This window comes from Gallinula chloropus (assembly GCF_964237585.1).
Source record: "Gallinula chloropus genome assembly, chromosome: 13".
Classification (NCBI taxonomy): Eukaryota; Metazoa; Chordata; class Aves; order Gruiformes; family Rallidae; genus Gallinula; species Gallinula chloropus.
Window position 1 is genome coordinate 21,784,350 of NC_140098.1, and position 22,757 is coordinate 21,807,106.

General features: G+C 54.8%; 1 protein-coding gene across 1 annotated transcript; it reads right to left on the reverse strand.

Moving 5' to 3' along the window:
- Window positions 1–5,790: 5,790 nt before the first annotated feature.
- PSKH1 (protein serine kinase H1) lies at window positions 5,791–22,501 on the reverse strand (the record flags this gene model as incomplete). Its single annotated transcript, XM_084270155.1, has 2 exons — window positions 5,791–6,308; window positions 21,557–22,501. The coding sequence occupies 2 exons, from the start codon at window positions 22,499–22,501 to the stop codon at window positions 5,991–5,993; spliced, it is 1,263 nt and encodes a 420-aa protein (XP_084126281.1). The 3' UTR covers window positions 5,791–5,990.
- Between the last annotated feature and the right edge of the window lie 256 nt (window positions 22,502–22,757).

Genomic DNA, 22,757 nt, shown 5'->3' on the forward strand with positions numbered 1-22,757 from the left:
TTGGGGACCAAAAATAACAGCAAGTCCCGGAAAACCTCCGATCCCGAGAACTTCCCAGGAGGTGTCTTTCCATAGGAAAACTCACAGCATCTGGGTGTGCTGGCAGGAGCTGCTCCTTCCCAAGGCACCTGGTAGGGGTGGTGGAGCTCTCCCATGTTCAGCAGTCAAACCACAGTGCAATGTTACTTGCGACGGCGGCAACACGTCGCACACGCAGGAGGGACCTACAGTGTTACTGGGGCAGAGGGTGGGACAGGCAGTGAGGAAGGAAAAGCATCCAGTCAACCAGGAAACACGGGGACAGCCAGGATGGAAGGCACTGAGCTCTGTGACACCGTGGCCACCATGAATCTGGGCTGCTTTGCTAGCAGCCTGGCGCAGGTGACACATGGGGACCTGCTGCTGGAGCACCCGAGAGCTGCACCCAGGCTGCAGGAGGGAGATGGAGCAGGTGAGGGGGAAAAACCATGCACCAAACCCCTCCTATTGGGGCTCGGTGTGAGGCACCAACGGATACAGGCACTGAGGGGCACAGGCACTGAGGGGTACAGGGACCGAGGGGTACAGGCACCGGGGGGCACAGGCACCGAGGGGTACAGGCACCGAGGGGCACAGGCACTTGGTGTGACTTTTCAGGATGAAGCCGAGCTGGCCAGAGGTCAGGACACAACCGCCCCCCCTGCCAATCCAAGGGCTCGTCTGGAACACACTACTGCCCAGGTTGGGATCATGATCTCCCCACAAAGCCCATCTCAAGGCTGCTCTGCATCGTCTTGAAAACTAAATTAAAAGCCAAATGATTGAGATTTTCATCTACCCATCTGCAACCCCTCCCAAATCCTCAGTATCCCCACTCGTGACAGGAACATGTCCCTGAGAGCTGCGTGGGAGCCACGCACGGGATGCCCTGAGCCGAGCTCACGTGGCAGGGCGCTCCAAGGACCCTCTCCCCCCTGCACAGCACCCTACTGATGCTCTCCCCTTGCTCCAGGGCTCAGCACAGCTCCTACAGAGCCAAATCCGAATCTCAACCCTGCCCAGCAGCCAAGTCAGAACCACAACTCCTGTTCTGGTTTGCGCACGGTGTAGGAGCCGCCTGCACTCGCACTTCCCGTGGGTAGGACACGGAGCGGGGTGTCGAAGGGCTGTACCTGTTGTACCTGTCCAGGAACAAGGCAGCCTGGGAACTGGCAGGAGATGGGGACACTATCACAATCTCAGCAATTCAATAGCACAGACTCACAATTCAGTATCACAGACAACTCCTGGATTGAGGGAAGGGTGGGTTCTGCTGCTGCTGGGTTGCTACATTGGGTGTTTTGGAAGCCTGAGAAGGGTGAGGAGCCAATCAAACACAGACAAGTAATTGCTGTCTTAGCAAAAAGACTTAGAAAAATACATTATGTGCTCAAAAATCCCGATGCAAAGCTGAACGAGCCTGCAGACCACCTGTGGGTATGTCTGGAGAGCTTTTCACATTTGTTTCCAATAACCCTCAAAAGGAAATTAAAAGCAATTAACAGGCAACCCTGGAGCCAATTCTCCTGCAACACTGTACACAGTACAGCCAAGTTCCAACACACAACCCACCATACAGCCAGGCTGGAGGGGCTTTGGGCACCCTGGGTAGGGGAGGGTGTTCTTCCTGGGTAGGGGGTACTTCCCACCCAAACCAGTCTGGGGTTCTGTGATAATTCCCTCTAGTCTTGCAAACTGCTTCTCCCCGGAACAGAAATGCACTGGGAAGCAGCACCCTGAGCTGCTCCATCATGCCTCATGATGGGAGAAAGTCCTGACCCTCCCTACTCCAGCCTCAGCATCACGATGGGCTTTGCCTTCTCCTTCTGTCCCCCACGGGGTCTCCCCAAGGCAGGGCAATGTGAAGCCCCTCCTTGGGATCCCACACATGCTTTCCTCCACTGATGAGCCTCCCCTTCCAGGGGGTTCTCGTGGACTCGTGCCCATCACTCAGGCTACAAACGCCCTTCTTTGGGAAAGCTGAAGATCTGGCACTGGAGGGGTGGTCCAGGACACTGAACCCAGACTCCTCTCAGGAAAAGCACCTCTTTGGAAAACAGAGAAGGCTGTACTTGGACAGGGACCATGAGGGTTTGCCACTAGGTGTCCTTCCAGCTTCATTTTCAGGGCGTGAAGAAAAGAACAGAGAACAAAGGCACTCCAAGACCTGCACCCCAGCTTACACTTATAAAAGCAAAAGGAGATTTTAAAAGAAGATTAAATGGAAGAGCAGGGAAAAAAATCCATTGAGAGAGATTTTAGCTTCTAAAACCCTGAAACAAGGCACTGGTGGAAGTGTCAGCTCCTGAGACTCCAGATAAAGTGAGGCTGAGATGCTTCTGTGGAAGATCACAATAATTCACAGTGAAGAGCGTTGCAGAGGACAGACTGAAGGCACCTGAAACTGCTGCTCAAAATCACAGCACACCCCAACTGTCCCCCTGACCAGACCCAGCTGAAAATGTGCCAGTTGCAAGGATGAAAGCTCCTGAGAAACCCTTCATTTCAACCCTGGCAGAGGGAAACCACAAACATCACCAAGGACGCCAGGGGACATGTGGATGGAGCTCTGCCAGCCTCCCCTCTGCCCGCACGTTGCTGGGGCATAAGAGTTCCTGCAGATCCCAGAGAGGGCTGGAGCCAAGAGTGGGGAAATCAAAGGATGGAAGGAAAGCCCCTGAAGATCTTCCCCCTGATTCCGCTGAGTTTTCCATGCAAACAAGCAAACATTGCACTGGTAAAGAGAATTTGAGGTCTTTTTCTCTTAAAACCAAAGCCCTGTATGGGATGGACTTGGTCCTCCTCAGTGCCATTCCCTAACAGCATGATGCCTGAGGACATCTCCAGACCAGGGAGAGAGGCTGCAGCTCTCCAGCTCCATGGGAAGATCCTCACTCACATCCCAGTCACAGCACATCACTGCCAAAAAGTGACAGTGCCACATCCTGACCCTCCTCTCCACCTTCATCTATCCCCCAGGAGGGAAAGCAGGAAGGAACAGCACAGCAGGACATCTGCACAACGACCCTGCACTCTGAGCAGCGAGTGGTTAATGGAGAAGGTCTCAGGTTCTAGAGGTCTCTTGGCTCAGCTCCTCAGCCTGACCTGCTCGTGTAAGCAAACATACCTATTTTCAAGGACAAACATGCAAGAGAGTCTGGGGAGGTACATGAAACAACCTGGGGGGGAACAGAGATCACAGAACCTGGGTGTGATGCTCCAAACGTGCAGAAGACTCCTCCAACACCAGGGAGAGCACCCTGCCCCCTCCTGTCCTACATGGGAAGAGCAGGTTTCCAGCTGGCCCTTGCAGGGGAGCAGCTGCTGCCTTCGAAGAGCTGTCTGGAGTACCGCTGAACTGAGCAGGACGCTGAGCTGCCTGCCTCACCAGCTAGTTCCAGGTCATGGTGACGAACCAGGGAAACCATGGCAGAAGGTAACAGGAGCTGACAAACAGGAGCTTTCTCTTTTGCAGTCTACAGAGCTGGAAAAAACCCCAGTTTTCTGTAATCCTGCAGTATGGGTGAGCACTGCTGGGTGACAGGCTGTGTGTGATACAGTCAGAGGGCCATGCAGACACAGGGCAGGCTGCCAGGGAGCCAGAGTTTCCAACAGAACACACAAAGCCACCCAAAGCAGTTAAGATTCCCTCCTGCTACCCAGGCTGGCCGGCCTCGGGCACCCTGTGCTCACAGCGGTCAGGGCCCATCCCAGCTTCGGGGCAGGAAGCACATCCCTACAAACTCCTTGTCCCTAGCACAGAGCTGGGGCCCCTCCCACTGCAGCAGCCCTGCCTTTGCTGTCTGCTGACCAAGACAGGCTGTGGCCAGGCCCTGAGCTCCCCGGAGACGCGAGGGACCATTTCACCCCTCGCCAGCACCAGAACGCAGCGGCACAGCCACCTGTCCTGGGCAGAAAGGCCATGCCCACAGCTCCTGGAGCTTGTGCAGCCCACGGCTCCAGCCCTGAGCTAAGCAAACCCTTCCCAAGCACACAGCACCAAGCAAACCCCGTGGCTTCACCTGAAGAGCTTCCAAAGTCAGCGTTCTCCTTCACTGCGCATCGCACGGGGCCAAATCCACCCTGAGACCGTGTCACCAGCCCTGCTTTGCTGCTCTGACTACCTGGGGAAGGTCTCTCTGGGCTGCATCACCAGAAGTGTGGCCAGCAGATTGAGAGAGGGGATTCTGCCCCTCTGCTCTGCTCTGGTGAGACCTCACCTGCAGTGCTGTGTGCAGCTCTGGAGCCCCTTGGAGCGGGGCAAGAGGAGACCACGAGGATGATCCGAGGGCTGGAGCAGCTCTGCTGTGAGACAGGCTGGGAGAGATGGGCTGGTTCAGCCTGGAGAAGAGAAGGCTGCTTCTGGGGAGAGCTCCAACACTCTTCCAGCCCCTGAAGGACCTACAGGAAAGCTGGGCAGAGCTGTTTGTAGGGCAGGGAGTGATGGGACGAGGGGTGATGGTTTAAACTAGAGCAGGGCAGGTTTAGATGAGACGTGAGGAAGCAGTTCTTCCCTCTGAGGTGGTGAGACCCTGGCCCAGGTTGCCCAGAGAGGTGGTGGAGGCCCCATCCCTGGAGACATTCAAGGTCAGGGTGGATGAAGCTCTGAGCAACCTGATCTAATTCAAGGCTGCAATGGAGACTAGATGGCCTCTGAAGGTCCCTGCCAACCCAGCACAGGCTGGGATAAAATGGTTTTGGCAGACTTGCCCCAAAGCTCAGCTCTACAGCACCACCTTCCCCAAGAGGTCCTCCTCAAGAGGCCCCACATCACCCATCCAGCACAAGGAAACCTGAAGGGCAGCTTTTCCCTACTGGATTTAAATCACACCTATCAGCTCCCAGGGGGTAACACAACATCTCCAGAGCACTGGAGGGTATCCGTGCCCACGGCAGCATGGGGCAGGACAGGCACACACAGCCAGGGAGCCCCATAAAACCAGCCAAACCTGGAACCACCCAGGATTTGAGGAAGTGGTAACACCAGTCTGCAGGGTGACAGGTACGTTCACAAGTCACTGACACGACAGGGCCACCTCACAGCAAGAAGAACAAACCTGGGCAAAGAGCAGAAGGAGAACTCAAGGCAGACCCCCCAAAAAACCCACCTCGCCTCAGGCGTCTCTCTGCGTGCCGTGAGGCTCCGGCAGGATGAGGACCCTCTTCCCACTCCTCCATCAGGACCACCCACCCGGTCTGGGTCAGAGGAACCAGACCCCAGCTCTGAGCTCCCAGCACCTGGGCCTCGTGTTCCCAACCTGCACGGCAGCAGCTCTTGCGCAGCCCCTGACGTCACCAGGCGGCCGCAGCCCTTTGGGGAACCTCGCCGCTTCCCGGCGTCACCCGACGCCGTCATGGTGAACGGCGCCTGGCATCTCCTGGTGAGGAGCTGGTGGGCAGCAGGCCGGTGAGTCAGAGCTCTCCCACTTCCAGCTGCGTGTGACTCACGCTGCTGAGGCACGGCAGGGCCTGAGGAAACCCACCTGAAACGTGTGCACAGGGGAGTTTTAAGGACACAGACCCGCTCAGGCCGGCGCACACACGGGCGAGCGTGTGCACACGCATCAAGCGATTCCTTTCACGTCTTCTGGATGCAAGAGAGAGAAACTTAACACTCTGGAAGGAATAAATAACTACAAAGAACCGAGCTCCCGGGCTACAGAAAGAGCTCTTCTCCCCACGTGGCTCCTCAGTGTGTGTGGTACTGGAGGCTCCGAGCCCCAGAGGGCTCCCCCGTTTCCCTGCACGAGACCCCACGGGCTGGGGGGGTGCGCTGGCCACCACGAGGTTCCCTTTTCCTCCGCACAGGGGGACACCTCCTCAGGGATGAGGGGGGGAGACACGCCTGGAGGGAAGGAGGGAGGGAGGCACCTGTGTGGGCCTCACTGAGCGAGCGCGCGGCAAAGGCTGCCGCACGCCGACGGCGCAGGGAAGACATCTGGAAAGACGGCCGGCAGGTCCCAGCCCAGAGCTCAGCCAGTGTACTGCTGCTGGTAGCGCAGGTTGAGCTCCCGCAGCTCCCGCTCCCGGACACGCCGCGACTTGTTGGATTTGGTGGAGCGGCTGGAGCGGGTGGACTGCGCGGACTTGGTGCTCTGGCAGCGGGAAGACGCCCTCTTGAGAAGGTTCTGGGAGATGGAGCGGTGCAGGTTCTTCATAGAGGAAGAGGCTGCCATGCTGACCACCCACGGGTGCTTCAGGGCCTGAAGGGCTGTCATCCTGTCACTGGGGTCCACCGTGAGTAGACGATCGATGAAGTCCTTGGCCAGGTTGGACACGCTGGGCCAGGGCTGGAACACAAAGGAGATGATTAGAATAAAACATCCCAGTGCAGCTCTAATGATGAATTAATTCCCTCCTTGCCCAAAAGGCACTTCAGGGTGTTCTGCTGCTTCCCCATCCCTCTTTGATGCTCAAAACCTCCCAGCATCTCCCCGAGCGGAACAAGACAGTTACCTCAAGTGCACCACAGCCTGGATCCTCCCACCAGCCAGGCTCACATGCTCAGCCTGCCCAGTAGTAGGCTCTGGGTCCCAGTTTGCCCAGGTGCCTCAAGCCCCCAGACTCAACCATCTCTCCAGTTGCTGCACTTCTGGCACACCTGGGCTCCTGGACCTATGTCCCACTCCAGGTACCGGCCCTGAGACCTCCCACCTCCTCTCCTCACGCCAGTTTCCAAACCCACACAACTCTACAGAACAGCAACCACTTCCCACCAAAGATCCTCCTCAGCCTGAGCACTTGATGTCCCATGACGATGTCACAGCTTCAACACGAGCTGCACTGCTCACAGAGGATGGATCGGGACACCAGAGCCCTGGATTTGATACCCCTCTGCTCTGCTCTGGGACACAGACCCCCCTGCAGCGCTGCCTCCAGCTCGGGGGTCCCCAGGGCAAGGGGGACATGGAGCTGTGGGAGCAAGTCCCGAGGAGGCCACAGAGATGATGGGAGGGCTGGAGCCCCTCTGCTCTGGAGCCAGGCTGGGAGAGCTGGGCTGGCTCAGCCCAGGCTGCTTCTGGGGAGAGCTCTGAGCCCCTTCCCGTCCCTCGAGGGGCTCCAGGAGAGCTGGAGGGGCTGGTGCCCAGGGCAGGGAGGGCCAGACCCAGGGGAACGGCCTCCAGCTGCAGGAGGGCAGCTGGAGAGGGGCTGGGAGGCAGAAATCCTTCCTGGGGAGGGGGGAGGCCCTGGCACAGGGTGCCCAGAGAAGCCGGGGCTGCCCCTGGATCCCTGTCAGGGTTCAAGGCTGGATTGGATGGGGCTTGGGGCACCTGGGCTGGGGGAGGGTGTCCCTGCCCATGGCAGGGGGCACTGGGGGCTCTGAGAGCCCTGCCCACCCACACCAGCCTGAGACCCTGAGATCTCTTCTAACCATCCAGCCACCAAGCACTGACCTCGGCATCAACTCTGAACCCAGGACCAGAGAGCTTTTCCTGCCAGGGGACTTGTCTCACTCCCATGTGGAAACCCAGGAGATGCTGCTACTGCAACTGCCAGTTCAGTCCAGCTGGACACAACCCCACAGGACGTTGCAGATGCAGGTCAGCGTGAGGTATAAGGAACTTTCAGGGATGCTCTCCAATGGAGAAAGAAGGAAATCTGGGACAAAACACTTGTTTTACAGAAACAAACCCCAAATAATGAACTAGTCCCAGAATTAACTCCCCTGCTCACAGGTGTATGGCTACAACAACTCGCACCGAGACCACCGCCTACAGCCGCAGGCGCTGGAGCCTCTGCAGCCACCGGGTGCTGGGTGGGTCACACCCTTCCTAAAGCCACCAGGACTGAATTTTTCAAGGGAGACCACATCCCAAGCAGCATTAAAATAAGCCTGAGCAGATTCACAGCAGAAAGTGAAGATCTGGAGGCACTAACTGAGGCCAGGCAGCAGCAGCACGGGTGTGTGACCGAGCTGAAACAGCCCAAGGAGAGGCTGCCACACTCTGCCTCCTCTCTCCTCTCCTCTCCTCTCTCCTCTCCTCCTTGCCCAGGAGGAACAGAGCCCAGCTATTTTAAAATTCGGGGTCCACCAGAGATCTAACGTGCCTTTCTTGTGTAAAAGGGAAAAGAAAAGCTGTGTCCTGATTTTTGTGAAGGGCTGTGATTTATTGCTACCAAAAGCAGCCCCCTTTTTCCAAAGACTCAGCAGCACCAGCAAGAGAGCTGGTCCATGGGAGGAGGAACCCGGGCTGGAGCGACGCAGCCGGCTGCTCATCGGTCCTATTGTTACAAGGATGAGTAACACAGTCTGGCTGCGCTACGGGGAGATACATGATCAATAACTGTGCAAGGGAGGTGAGTGCAGAGACAGGAGCCACCTGACAGAAAGAAAATACTGGTACATGAATGAAAAAAATAAAGGAACCTATAAATGTTCCTGAAAGTGTTGAGGGTGGAAATGGAAATCCTTTTGCTGCCTGGAAGGAAGAGCAGCCTTCTCCTGTGGATCCGACACGACTTCTGTGCTTTGAAACCACATCCAAAACGTGCCCCCTTCCATGCATCAAGACCTCAATCAGTTCAGAAATTTTTCCTACACCTCAAGCTTTTCTGCCTTTTGCTTTCAGTACAATCAGTTTGCTGTGACCTGCCCCGAGCCGCAGCCGAGGGGCCCGTGCGCTGCCATCTGCCCAGCTTAATGAAACCTAAAGATGAATAAACTCCGAAGCCAAAGCAGATTGGATTCCTCATTATTCCCATTACTCCAGTTTCACCACAAATGCTGAATATGGAGTACCTGCAATTAGATTTTTCTTCTGGTCAGCAAACACAGATCAGTGTATTGATCTGTTTACACAGGTGGAGGTTTCATTCCCTGCACAGCTTTGGGTTTATTTCGCTCAAGCCTTTCCTTTAAACACCAGCAAGACTGTGTTCTACTGAGGCAGAGCGGAGAGAATTCAGCAGTCTTCAACCCCATTCCCCAAGAAACGCACCCGCTCTCCAGAAACTCTGCACCAGTTGGCAGAGCAGCAGTTTTAACGTAGCTGAAACCCCAGGAAGCCTCCTGAGTACCAGTGCCAGGCAGCGATGGGACGCTGCGGAAGAGCGGGGGGAGGTCGACATGGGTGTATTTGGGGACCACCACAAAGGACACGAGCGCAGCACACAAGAGTTTTGCCCCTCTGCTTCTCTGAGAAGAAACCAGCGATCAGTAACTCATGATGCTTGAGACGAGCTGCGTGGTCATTCGCTCCTCACCTGCATCTCTTGTGCAGTGATCCCTTCCAACAACTGAACCCCAGAGGTTAAGAGGCCTCTTGGGAAGTGGGGAAGGGAGTAAACACGTATACAGACTTCAGGTATCCAAGAGGCACAGCTCACACCTCTCCCCTCCCAAGCCTCATGCGACAAAACCCTGAAGGAAGTCTGAGATGGCAACCAGACAGCCTTCAGACAGACCCATTTCATACAGGTGACCTGCTTGAGCTTGACCACAGCAGTCTCCAAGCCAACAGCAACTCCTCTCTGGCCATCTGAGGGGCCTCCTCGACTCCACAGGCACAGCACTCAGTACACAAGCCTGCACACACACACTGAAGCTCCTCGACGTTTTCCCTAGAGACACGAAGCCACAGAGGGATCTTCTGGTTAACCCTGTGCAACCTAAAAGAATGGGTCATCTGCCTTTCCAAGCTTTGCTTTTAGTCCTGACACCACAGGAAAAACACACACTGATTTCCTGATCCCTACCCATGCCATGTTTGATTCCAGGAGAACCGATCTGAGCTCTAAAGGCAGCTTTACAGGGAAGGTGAGGACACCCAGAACTGCAAAGGCCAGTAGGTCTTTCCAAAGCCATGAAGCACAAAGCATGTTACTACAGCTGTATCCCAGTCCCACTGATTCCTAGGACGAGTCTGATGGAGCTCCAGAGAAGCCTCAAACCACCAGGGAGGTTGAGAAGCCCTATGGCAGGACACAGGTTCCTGCCACACCTACAGAAAACCATCAGACAGCTACTTGGAAGGTTCACAAGACAAAAATGAGGATTTCTTGGGAATGAGCCTGCCTCAACAGACAGCCTGGGTTGACTGCGTGCCCAGGGATGATCTGGTTTGTGCAGCCCAAGTGAGGCAGATCTGGGAGCTCCTGTTAATCCTTCAGCGGGGGTTCTGAGCCGCCGTTGCGCAGTGTGATTCACGCCCGGCTGCCGCCACAGCAGCCCAAGTGAGCGGCTGGCACAGAGTCCAGAATTAGCAGCACTCCAAGCAAGCACGACGCCCATGCCGCCGTCTGTCCGCCTGTCTGTCTGTCTCACAGCCTTAACCACACCGGGAGAAGCTCCCGCAGTGCAGACTGGTTGCTCTGCCCCTCCAGAATGCCAGCTGTCGCTTCCCAGGCGTGCCAGCGCTTCCTACTAAAGCCCCTCCCGAGCTTCTGCGCCGCGCGAAGCACGGGGCACGTCGCCGACCCACAGCTTCAGCCCTGTGAGGTAACAAACCCCGGGGAAAAGCAGCCTCACTGATGATGCCTTGAAGTGCTCTCCAGTGCGCTGTGTTTTACTCAGACTCGGGCTTCAGGTCTGGAGGAGGAAAAGCAAAGCCATCCTCCTCCGAGGGCCACTCGGGCTCGGCGACTGCGTGCAGCGCTAAGCCCTCTGCGACGAAACCCACCCACGCAGACCACCCCCTGCCCCGCTCCTTACTATTCACATCAGCATTAAAAGCCCTTGAGGCGCCATCAGCACCGGAGGCGCGGGGAAACAAGCAGCGCGTTGTTCTCCAGCCTGAACCACCACCCACCCCACCTCTGTCGCTGACAGCCGAGCACGGGACCGGCGTACGCTGGCACGGAGCTCCCGCAATAACACCCTGACCCGCGGCACCAGCCTTCAGTCGACTAACTAACCCAAACCTAGGAGGGGGTGGGAGCCGGCACTCTGTAGGCAGAGCAGTTTTGGGGGCAGGTTTTAACTACCAGGGGCCCCAAGGATTCCTCTGCCCATGCTGGGAGCGCAGGCTGTGGTCAGGTGGTCCCCACAACCAGCAAACGAGCCAACAAGCCAACTGGTTCATGCTGCCTTTCCGTTTCTACCTTAAGATGCAGGGTGAAGGTGTTTCCGACCTGTTTTCCTGTTGGACAGGAAAATCTCTCTCCCATAGTCAAGTTTCTAAGTTACTTTTCACACATGAAGTGTTTTTTAAAATCAGATTTCAGACGTTTCCAGACACCAGCAGCGTGTCCTCCCCCAGGAACACACTCGTACCCCTCTGAGGTCAAGCTGGGAGATCTCATTCTTCAACAAATTGCAAAGACCAACCGCCCCTGACCTGGGCAGACAGAGCTCTTCGTATGGAGGACTTTGTTCTGGATGTTAGGTCCACGCTCAAGGACAAGGCTTGCCCGCCCCACAGAGCCTGCACAGGATGCAAGGCCTGCAACACCTGCCTTCTCTAGACACACCACTGCTTGGAGCCACATACACATCCTCACATACATCTCCACTCCATGTTCACTGAGTATCACTCTGCAATCCCACCAAAGACACCTGGACCACGAGAAACCATGAACATGGAAGTCCATCTGGAGACAGACAGCACCCAGGTATCATGGATACCAACAGCACAGGTGTCTTGCACAAAAATGACTGGCTCTACCCCCTGGCTGCCCAGGGAGGGGCTGGGTCCCTGCCTCTGGGTGTGTTTAGCAGATGGGGAGATGAGGTGCTCAGGGGTATGGTTGAGCACAGGACGGGAATGGTTGGACTTGATGATCTTAAAGGTCTTTTCCAATCGTGTGATGCTGTGACTCTGTGGTTTTGTCTGATTCAGGAGGTTCCCACCTGACTTCAGACAAGGGAAAGCCTCCACCCTGATGGAGCAGGTCGGGGCCAGGAACTAGGAGACAGCACAGGGGCTCCAAGGACAGGGGGTTTGCACAGGCCCGGGCGTCGCTCGAGCCCCGGAGCGGCTGTAGGAACTGATCAAAACCAAGAGGTTCAAAGGGGCTGGAACAAAAAGTTTCCAGTGAAAAGCTGTAATGTGCTCAAGCCCGCACAGGACAGATTCCCAGGCATTCAGCAGTAATTTGTTGATGTGGGGAGGAGGAATAAAGGAAGGATGAAAGAGGGAAATACAACAGCTCTTTAATAATCCAGAGCATTATAAGTATGCGCAGCCATCTGGTGCTGTGAACTTCCATAACCCAGCTTTTCGAATGGAAAGAGCCAGCCCATTTCCCCTGCACAAGCACTGGGCATTCGGCACCACTCACACAGAGAAACCACAGCGGCTGCAGAAACCAGCAACACAAAGCTTTTCTCTTCAGCCAGGGACAGATCCTCCAACTGTAATGCCTGGGGAAGTACCTGGCCTGTTAAACTGGGGTAATACAGAACCACAGAATCCCAGGGTTGGAAAAGACCTTTGAGATCATCCAGTCCAACCGTACCCGTCCTCTACTAACCCACATCCCTGAGCACTCATCTACCCATCTGTTAAACACACACAGGGGTGGTGACTCCCCCCTCCCTGGGCAGCCTGTGCCAGAGCCCGACAGCCCTTTGGGGAAGGATCTTTCCCTAATGTCTGATCTGACCCTGCCCTGGTGCAGCTTGAGGCCGTAACTGATTCCCTTCCCAGCTTCCAGGTTTTGCCCAAGGGGCAGATGTGGAGAAAACAATCCATAGCAGCACGTGGGGAAGGACAGTTTTTCCTGGTGTCCCCCCTCCAGCAGTGCTTCCTGGCTGCTGACACCAAAGGTCAGCAGGCAAGAAGCCTCTGTTGATGTGGAGGACATGTGAGGCAACGCTGCCTGCCCAAAGCCAGGGGAGAGAGGAAGGCTCCTCGCCTCCAGGAGATGAGGAATCCTGCAAACCCCATCTCTCCTTGGCCTGCAGATACGATCACTTCCCCACCTGGGTTTGTTAAGCACAGTTACCACACTGCTGCACCGGATTTACCCACAGCGCCTGGTCGGGAGCTCCACGGGCCTGGCACACACTCAGCACACACAGGCAGCTTCCAAAGCAGGGCTGTCAAGTGCTACAGCATGTTTCCAAACAGGGGGCTTCCAGAGCCTGGGGAACACTCTCATGAAACAGCTGAAGACACCTCCAGTGCCAGATCCCTCTATGCCAGGCCCCTCTGCCAGACACTGGAGGTGCAGGAACTCCTCCGAACTTTGGAAGATGACTACGCCACGGAATGATTTCCCATTCTCACCCAAGAGCCAAGCTCCTTTCCCTTCCTTTCTCAAAATCAACCCTTTGGGCAAAAAAAAGGTGGCTTAAGAATGCCACCAAGAATTCCTGAAGCTTGGAAAGCTAAAAGCAATGGGGAAAAAAAAATATAGATAAACAGAGGGCTTTAAAGTGAAAGAGCCAAGAAGCTGTAAGTCAGGCATTCCTATCAGCATGTGGTGTGACAGGATATAAAGCCTTCTGAGTCATCCCAGATGTAACAAGGAACTTTTCTTACATCAGAGCTACCTAACCACTCCTAAAACAATCAGACTGTGAAAGAATCCCTCCAAAATTATTCCTCAGACACAGACAAAGAGGTAGGAGACCTGCAAACAGGGTGGGTTTTTTCCTAGGCAGTCCAATTCCACCTTTGGTTAGGTACAAAATCAAACTCTCTGGTTAATCAAGGTGCCTGAAACACTGGGTGCATCTGATGCACCAGGTCTATCGTGCTGATGGGAGTTCAGGAGCTGCAGACACACAGCCAGGAATACATCCAGACCAGGCACGCTGCACTAGCAGCGGGTGTATCTCTTCATAACCACCAGCAGGACGTTCTGCTGCTCCTCAGCTTGTCCCGATTCACCCATCGAGGCTAATTCGGTGTATTAGTGAAAGCTCAGTTTTCAGGAAAATCCATACAAAACATCCACTTTAAACACCAGTCCTGTTGGGGATGTGTGTCTGAGCACCCCTGCGGCACAGCAGAGGGCGAAGCAGCAGGGTGCTGAGAACAAGGAGAGCAGGAGAGCTCCGAAGCTCACGCTCCAAAACGGGGAAGTAGGAGGAGCTGCCCTTGGCTCGAGCCTCCCCTCCCAGCTCAAAGCAACTAACCCAGTTCCCTTGTGTCTCCCAGCTCAGAAGCTTCAGTTGCAATCTTGTCAGCTTTAGGGATTTGGGGGATTAGGTAGAGACACTGCCAAGGGAATGCCGTGCTTAGGAAGCGTCTTTAGAGCCCCCCAGCCTCCCAGCCCTGAACCAACAGAAGCCACTCCAACTGGGTTTTGCAGCTGAAGAGAGACTCTAACTGCCTGAAAGCAAAGTTTTGCCTTGGGAGTTGGACTTGATGATCTCTGGAGGTCCCTCCCAACCCTTCCCAGTCTGTGACTTCCTACCTATGTCATGTATGCTGGTCAACTCATTCTTTGTCTCATACCAGGGCAGGAGCACACTGCAACGCGTAGGGAAGTCCCAGCTCCTGGTCAGAGGAGATCTGAGCCAACTTTCAAAGGCAGATTGTTCCAAATACATCATGTCCAACTGCCTCTCCCTAAGGCAGGGTCTAATCCAGACCACAACATGATTTGCAAGAAGGTGTGTGCTTACAGCCCTTCTTCACAGGGCTTGGTTTTGATAAATTAAAACTCAGAGCAGGGGAGACCAGCTGGAACTATGGCCAGATGCCAGCTCTTCAAACCTCCAAGGCTGGGGCTCGGGCTGGGGGCTCAGCTGTGAGCTAGGGAGATGCTGTAGTGGTCTCCAGGGTGCAACACTTAACAACACTCACCAGAAACCTCACTTCAAAAACATTTTAAAGGTACCAGTCAGGGCTCCCCATGCCTCTAGAGTCACACTGTTTGAATTTTCTATTTCCAGGTGATCTCCTGGAGCCACATCACCCTCAGGTCTTCACCAGATCAGGTCTAGCAGGTCCAGTCAAAGCCATCTGAGATGTTACCCCTCCTCCACCTGCCCTAGGACTTGCTGTGATCATCCCCCCCTGTGTGTCACAGCAAGGCCAGGACAAGATGAGTGCTTGATCCCAGCTCAAGCCCTCTTCCAGGAGCAGCTGATCTTCAAACACAGGTTTGCCCAGAAGCACTGGCTTCTGCCCTGTGGTGTAGATCTCCAACACCAGGGAGGAGAGGGCAGCTGCCGTGCTCAGGAAGGGGAAGAATGAAGCAGCCAAAGGTACAAGAGGAGAGCAGCTTGCCCAGCGTGAAGAAGTCAAAGGCATCAGTGGCAGCTGATAGCTGAAATCCTTTCTTCACATTCTCTTCCTGCCCTGCTGACCCACCTCCATCCCTCCACTCCTAACTCAGCAGAAATACTATCCTGCTGTTCACAGGATTTTACAGGGCCCAGCGATGCAGGAATGAAAACATAATACCAGAGTCCTCCTCCCTCAGACCCTCCTCCCTCCTTGCAGTGATTACATGTCACACACTGTGTGCCACCATCCCAAACTGAGATTGTCACCCACACTCCCAACCACAGTGCTCTGCTGCTGCCCTTCCTCCTGCCTGGTTTCAAAGTGCTTTTGCTGGAAAAATAGAGCGTTTTCCAATGCAGAATCACAGAACATTAGGAGTTGGAAAGGACCTTGCAAGATCCAGTTCCACCCCCTGCCAGAGCAGGGTCACTCAGACTAAATCCCACAGGAACACATCCAGGTGGGTTTGAATGTCTCCAGAGAAGGAGACTCCCCAACCTCTCTGGGCAGCCTGTCCCAGGGCTCCAACACCCTCACAGGGACAAAGTTCCTCCTGACATTCCCATGGAACTTCCTCTGCTCCAGCAGCACCCACTGCCCCTTGTCCTGTCGCTGCCATCAATGAGCAGAGCCTGGCTCCAGCCTCCTGACTCTCACCCTTTAAATATTGATAGACATTAGTGAGGTTACCCCTCAGTCTCCTCTTCTCCAGGCTAAAGAGCCCCAGCTCCCACAACCTGTCCTCATGAGGAAGGGGTTCCACTCCATCATCTCTGTGGCCCTGTGCTGGGCTCTTCCAAGTAACTCCCTGTCCTTCTTGGCCTGAGGGGCCCAGAACTGGACACAACATTCCAGGTGTGGAATCCTCTCACCACACAGCAGGCTGAAGTTTGGCAGGAAGACAGCTGCTAACACCAGCAGGAGGGTGGGAGGATTTTCATAGAATCATAGAATGGTCTGGGTTGGGAGGGACCCCAAGGGTCACAGAGCTCCAACCCCCCTGCCACAGGCAGGGACACCAACCTCCAGCCTGGAGCTACACAAGGCTGCCCAGGGCCCCAGCCAACCTGGCCTGGAACACCCCCAGGGATGGGGAATTCACCCCCTCTCTGGGCAGCCTGTTCCAGCCCCTCACCACTCTCTCTGCAAAAACTTCCCCCTAATATCTACTCTAACCCTTCCCTCCTTAAGCAGGTCTTAACCAAGCCGGTGGCGTTGCAGAGAGCCCAAGACATCCACTCCACCGCCGGAGAGCTCTGCACAAACACTTGAGCTCTCAGACACGCACAGAGCAACACAAGATCCCCCCACACTCACACCCACCAAGCAGGTGCATTAGAAGAAAAGGAAGAGCTGGAGCTGAGAGCAGCACAGACGTGGGGCTGGCCCCGGGGCTTTGTGCCAGGCTCACTTTCATCCTGCTGGAGTGCCTGGGCTCTTCAAAGCGGAGCACAGTGCCCTTTGGAGCCGAGAGCCAGCCGACTGCATCTCGCCGGCGCTCTTGCTGCTGCACTTCAGCATCACCGCCTGCCCCCAGCCAGATGAAATGCAGAAGGCACATTCCTCTGTAAATTGGTTTGGTGGGTTGGGTGGGTGGGGTTTTTTGCCTTTCTCCAGGCAAAGCATTCAGCAGTTCATAGGAAAAAAAACCACCTTATTCTTCCTTAAATGCCAAAAAAATATCTGTATCTGTAATAACAGGTGGAATAGTCAGAGAAAAGTGTGTGCATTCCACTAATGACAGGACAAGTGTGAAGCATTTCTAGCATCTAGTGTGGCTCACAGGAAATAAAAGGACCAGTGGCTGTAATTAAAATCTCTTTCTTCCCTGGAGTCCTGGAGACTCCTACAGCTACGTAAAGAGTCCTGCAAACACGGTTTAGGATCTGTCTGGTGCCCATTTTCACAGAATCACAGGGGTTGGAAGGGACCCCCAGAGCCCATGGGGTCCAACCCCCTGCCAAAGCAGGGTCCCTGGGACAGGGCACACAGGTAGGTGTCCAGAGATGCTCAGAAGAAAGCGTGCCAAGTTACAAAGCCAGCTTTCCTGGATGCCTCACCCTCCCCATTACCCAGAGATGCTCAGAAAGGAGAGGAGACAGGAGAGAGAGCCAGAGCAGTGATGTCAGCAGCACCTTCACTAAGCTATTACAGGTGACCTCTCCTATTGATCTGCTAATAGGCTCTTCAGGCAGACCTCACACCAGAACAGGACCGTGGTGGAGAGAAGGTCCCAGGCAGAAAGCAATTACATTAGCCAGATGTGAGCTCACTTGTTTCTCAAGAAGATGGAGCTAATTCTCAGGTCACCCTGCATCTTGGCTTTTATTCTTCTCTGGATACACCTTTGTCCTCTCAGATCAGGTTTTTGAGGCCAGAGCCCTCAAAAAAGCACTGATTCTCAGCAAACACCACTGCTGCACGACGTGGTACAGGAGTGTGGTTTGGAGGATGGCTCCCTGCTTCCCAGATAAAACCTGTTTCAGCTACACTGCTCCAGGCACTTTGTATGCTGCTTCTGACACTTCCTCTCCTGTTCCACCTCTCACAGGGAAGAAAAGCAGTTGTTTCCCTGAAATCTCTGCTTCTGCATCTACCAGAGACAGGCAGCTCTGCAATGCCTGCCAGTATTCTGCCCGCTCTGGCTCCAAGTAAACCAGGACTCAGGGCTCCTGCTGTTCCCATTAGTCTAATGAACCCACTGGCAGCCTCACTGCTGGCATCTCCCCTCTTCTTCCAGTGTGACGTAAAAAACAAAGGGCGGCAATTTCCTCTCAACATCAGAAACTTGGAAGCTCTGAAAAGCCCAGAAGATGGCTTTAAGAAAGCTGGCAAGGCTGAGGGAAAATCCTTGGAGAACCTCTAAATCTCTGGCTCACTTGGTTTCCACCTGGGATTTACTCAGAAAGCGGGCAGCCCGTTATTCCACCTCCTGCAGATACCTGGCTACAGTCAAACACACCTCCAATTTAGTGGTACAGGCTTGATTACACTGGTAAATTAAAGCCCCTGTTTTCCCTGGCTTGGGAAGAACAGAAGGCACCTGGTCACAATGCACTGGGCAGCAGCTGACAGGTGCTTTTTTCCAGGGGGGAAGGGAAACAGAACCACACTCAGTGTTCAAGCACAGGTGGGCGATGGGCACCTCAGATGGTTCTTTCAGCAGGGGCAAGCAGCACCTTCAGGGCCTGCCTTCATTTATGGAAAATTCAGGCTGCCCATCCTCCCATGGGACCAGCTCAAGTTCATCCAGACCAAAGACCAGCTGGTTTACCGTGCGGTCGCTCCCTGGTACTGCACCACACCTCAGCGTGGTTTTAAACCTCAGCAGCTCAGTGTCATCAGCATCATTTATTGGGTGTCAAACCTGTACCCACCACTTGCTCCTAAGGCTCCAGAACTCCCAGGTTTCATGCTAACGTGCAGAACCTGCCCTGGATGGTGTGCTAAACTTCATGCACGTGGGTTGGTGCAGTCCCAAGCACAACAACGGGCTGGGTGGAGAATGGCTGGAGAGCAGCCCTGAGGAGAAGGATTTGGGGGTGCTGAGTGATGACAAGCTCAGAGTGAGCTGGCAGTGAGCTCAGAAGGCCACCGTGTCCTGGGCTGCATCAAGAGCAGTGTGGCCAGCAGGTTGAGGGAGGGGATTCTGCCCCTCTCCTCTGTCCCCATGAGACCCCCCTGCAGTGCTGCGTCCAGCTCTGGGGTCCCCAGGACAGGAAAGACATGGAGCTGTTGGAGCGAGGCCAGAGGAGGCCACAGAGGTGATCGGGGGCTGGAGCAGCTCTGCTATGAAGACAGGCAAAGAGAGTTGGGGTTGTTCAGCCTGGAGAAGAGAAGGCTCTGGGGGACCTAACTGCAGTGTACCAATACTCAAAGGGGTCCCACAGGAGGGTGGGAGAGGGGCTGTTCCCCAGGGAGTGCAGTGACAGGACACGGGGCGATGGCTCCAGGCTGACAGAGAGCAGGGCCAGGTTAGATGTGAGGAAGGAATTCTTTACTCTGAGGGTGGGGAGGCCCTGGCACAGGGTGCCCAGAGAGGCTGTGGGAGCCCCTGGATCCCTGGCAGGGTTCAAGGCTGGGTTGGATGGGGCTTTGGGCACCCTGGGCTAGTGAGGGGTGGACAGGGGTTGGAACTGGATGATCATTGAGGTCCCTTCCAACCCAAAGTATTCTGTGATTCTATTAAAAAAATCTGCAGAAAGGTAAAAACAGCAAGTGACAAAATGGAATGACATCCCCACATCAGCTCTTAACAGTCAGGAAACCTCTCAGGGTCACAGCAGATCACTCCCTACATCATCAGTACCAGACACCCTGTGTGAGAAAGCTGTGGGGCACCAGAGAGATCTTTCCATGCCAGGGCACGAAGCCATGGTGCTCAGGCATCACCCCATGTCTCAGAGATTACAAGTAGCCTAGGGAAGGGTAATGGCAGAAATCAGATCTAGGGACATATTCCATAGGAGGCACCAGGCACAGACAGGTCTGCAGCCTCAAAAAATGGAGGAAACTAATGAAATATAAAGTTGAGGGACAGGGAGAAGTCACAAGTTTCTCAAGCAGAGGGGGTGAAGGAGATGGACACAGGGAAAGGGCAGCTGGCAAATACTGAAGAGAAAGGAACACCTTTTCCATGTGTTTTTTAAACAAGCCACAGAACTCCTCACCACCACAGGGAACAGAGGCTGGGAATAAAACCAGCTCCCCAGGCAGGAAGAAGCAGATTCAGAGTCAACACCCTCACTGAGCTTCTGGCACCTGGAGGCACGACACAGAACCAAGGTCATCCCCAAAAACCACTGCATGTACTACCACTGGTTGTGGAGTAAAACAGGCAGCTGGGGCTTTGCCTTTCAGGGTGAGCCTGAAAATGGTAATTCATCACTTTCTGCATGAGGAGAATGCTAATTATTAGGAAAACTGCAACCTCAGAAACCTGCAGCAGGTGGAGAAATCAAATTAACCCAGCAAATTAACAAGAGAAGCCAAGGCTGCCTAAATCAGCTGCCACTTGGAGTTCACAGAAGCAGCTGAGAGAATATTTTTGGCAAGAAACTAATGAAGTACCACAGCTTCAGCCCAAAAAGTGCTGAGTTTGGGGGTTTACAACCCCACATGCTTGGGTCTCCTCCATGCACCAGGACACCTTCTGAGCAGCACCCACAGCAGGAGTAACAACATTCCCAAAGCTGCCAAATCCAGGCTCTCCTCCATGGTGTCCTACACAGGCACCAACGTTCCTCAGCTTCACTGAAGCTGGGGGATTCCAACTACTGGCACAGGTGACCTGACAGCTTTAAAGACTCGCCAATGCCTCAGAACACCCACCAGGGAGTGATTTATTGTGTTAAAAAACACAACCCTAAAGCAGCCCAACACGTGGAAAGGCTCCTGCTGTCATTAAACCCAGCAGGCTTAAACCCACCAGAACAATCATTAACTTATCCTGGGGTTTTCTGATGGTTAGTTTACCATTGCTTCAGAATCATCAACTCAGCCACTCGTTAATGGTTTCCCAGTGGGCTTCATCTCACAGAGTCATGGCATTCAGGAAGCTAAACACTCTCATATTGAAGAAGAGGGTATAAAAGCTTCATTTTTTATACTTCTAGTGAGGGATATAGGCAGAAAAGCAACTTGCAAATTAGAGATGCCCCCGCTTCCTAGAAGGGTGATTCTCAGTGAGGCTATGCTGATGCTGGCCAGTGTGCTGCCAGGGGAGACACAATCACCACATCCCACCACGGCCAGAAGCATGTCCAGAGGAGCTGTGTCAGCCTGGCACCCAGGTGTTCTGCAGAGCAGTGGGACTCTGGGGGTTTGGAGGAACCACTGTCTCCCTCAAATCTATCCCTGGGGTTCTTCTTTCCACTAATATCCAAGAAAAACATCATTTAATCCTCCACTTTGTCACACGCTACGGTTGGGAGGTGCCACGGATCCATTCCAGAAACACTCACCTCTCCAGATGCAAGAAGCAAGTGGCCCTTTGCCTGCCACACTCTCGCCTTTCAGCAGAAGGGTGTTTCAGCTGACGCTCGGATTTGGATCAGAAATCAGAGTGGGTCTGTGCACACACTGTTTCACTCCCGTCACCCTGGCAGCACTTTGAGCAGCAAAGCATCAGACAGCACTTTAGCACGTCCCCCCAGCATGAAACCCAGGAGCACCCCTGCTCTGTCAAGCCCTCCAGTTCTCATCTACAGGAAAACACCTGTCTTTCAGCACGCTGGTTTTAAAGGAGCCATTTGGGAAGGCAGACGGAAACCAGGAAAGGGTTTGGAAAGCCAGAATCAGAGATTATCCTAATGTGAGCACCCTGCACGTGACAGCCAGCTTCGGGTCATCTCAAAGACCCACCTAAGAGAGCTGCTGGCCCGACCTCCCCTCACCCCAGCCCTCGGCACACTCACCTCTCCCGAGTAACTGTACTTTCCCTTCAGGATCTGCCGATACAAGCGGGTCCGGTTGTCGTCTTCGAAGGGCATGGTGCCGCTCAGGAGAATGTAGGAGATGACGCCCAGCGCCCACATGTCCACGGAGTTGGTGTAGGGCTTCCTGACCAGGATCTCAGGAGCGATGTACTCGGGGGTCCCGCACGTGGTTTTCATCAGGCAGTCGTCTCCCTTCTTCCGAGCGCTCGCCAGCCCGAAGTCCGTAATCATGATCTTGGAGTCGGTGCCCGGGTGGTAGTAGAGCAGGTTCTCCGGCTTCAGGTCGCGGTGGGTGATGCCCAGCGTGTGCAAGTACCGCACCCCGTCCAACACCATCTGCAGCACGCGCGTGGCGTCCCGCTCGGTGAAGGAGCCCTTGGCGATGATCCGATCGAAGAGCTCTCCCCCCGTGGCCAGCTCCATCACCATGTACACGCGGTCCTGGGTCTCAAACACCTCGATGAGCTGGATGATGTTGGTGTGCCGCACGCGGCGCAGCACGCTCAGCTCCGACTCGCACACCTCCCTCCCCTCCCGGTACTTGGTCTCGATCATCTTGATGGCGTAGGGCTGCTTGGTAGCCTTGTGCTCCACCCGGACAACGCGGCTGAAGCTCCCTCTCCCGATCAGGGCTTTGATGTCGTACTTGGCTGTCACTCTGGGGTCGAATTTGGCGCGGTACTTGGCCACTTTGTTCCTGCGAGGCTCGGGCTGGTCCCCGTGGGCGGGCAGCGGGTTCCCAGGGTGGGGGTTCGCGCGACGGGAGGGCGAGGGGGAGCCGGCTTTGATGGCCGCTCCACAACCATCTCTGATGAAATGCTTGTACACGTCGCTGTGGCCCGTGTAAGGCTCAACCTTTTTCACCAGGTCTAGCTGCACATCTTTGGGCGGCTCGGGAAGCACTTTGCTTGTCCCACAGCCCATCACTGAAGGGTGTTAATTCCCTATCAAGGCATTTTCCCAGGGCAGCACCGGCAGCAACCACACGGGGGGCAGCTCCCACATTTGAACCTTGGGAAAAGAAACAGATAAAACAGGGCTCAGGGAAAGGAAGATTCAAACAGGGAAAACAAAAACCCCACATGGGTGGTCTGTGTCTCACCAGAGCCAAGCTACCACAGCCTGAGAGCTCGGGGTTGTCACTGGGCTACAGAGCACGTGCTGGGCTGTGCTGCTTTCA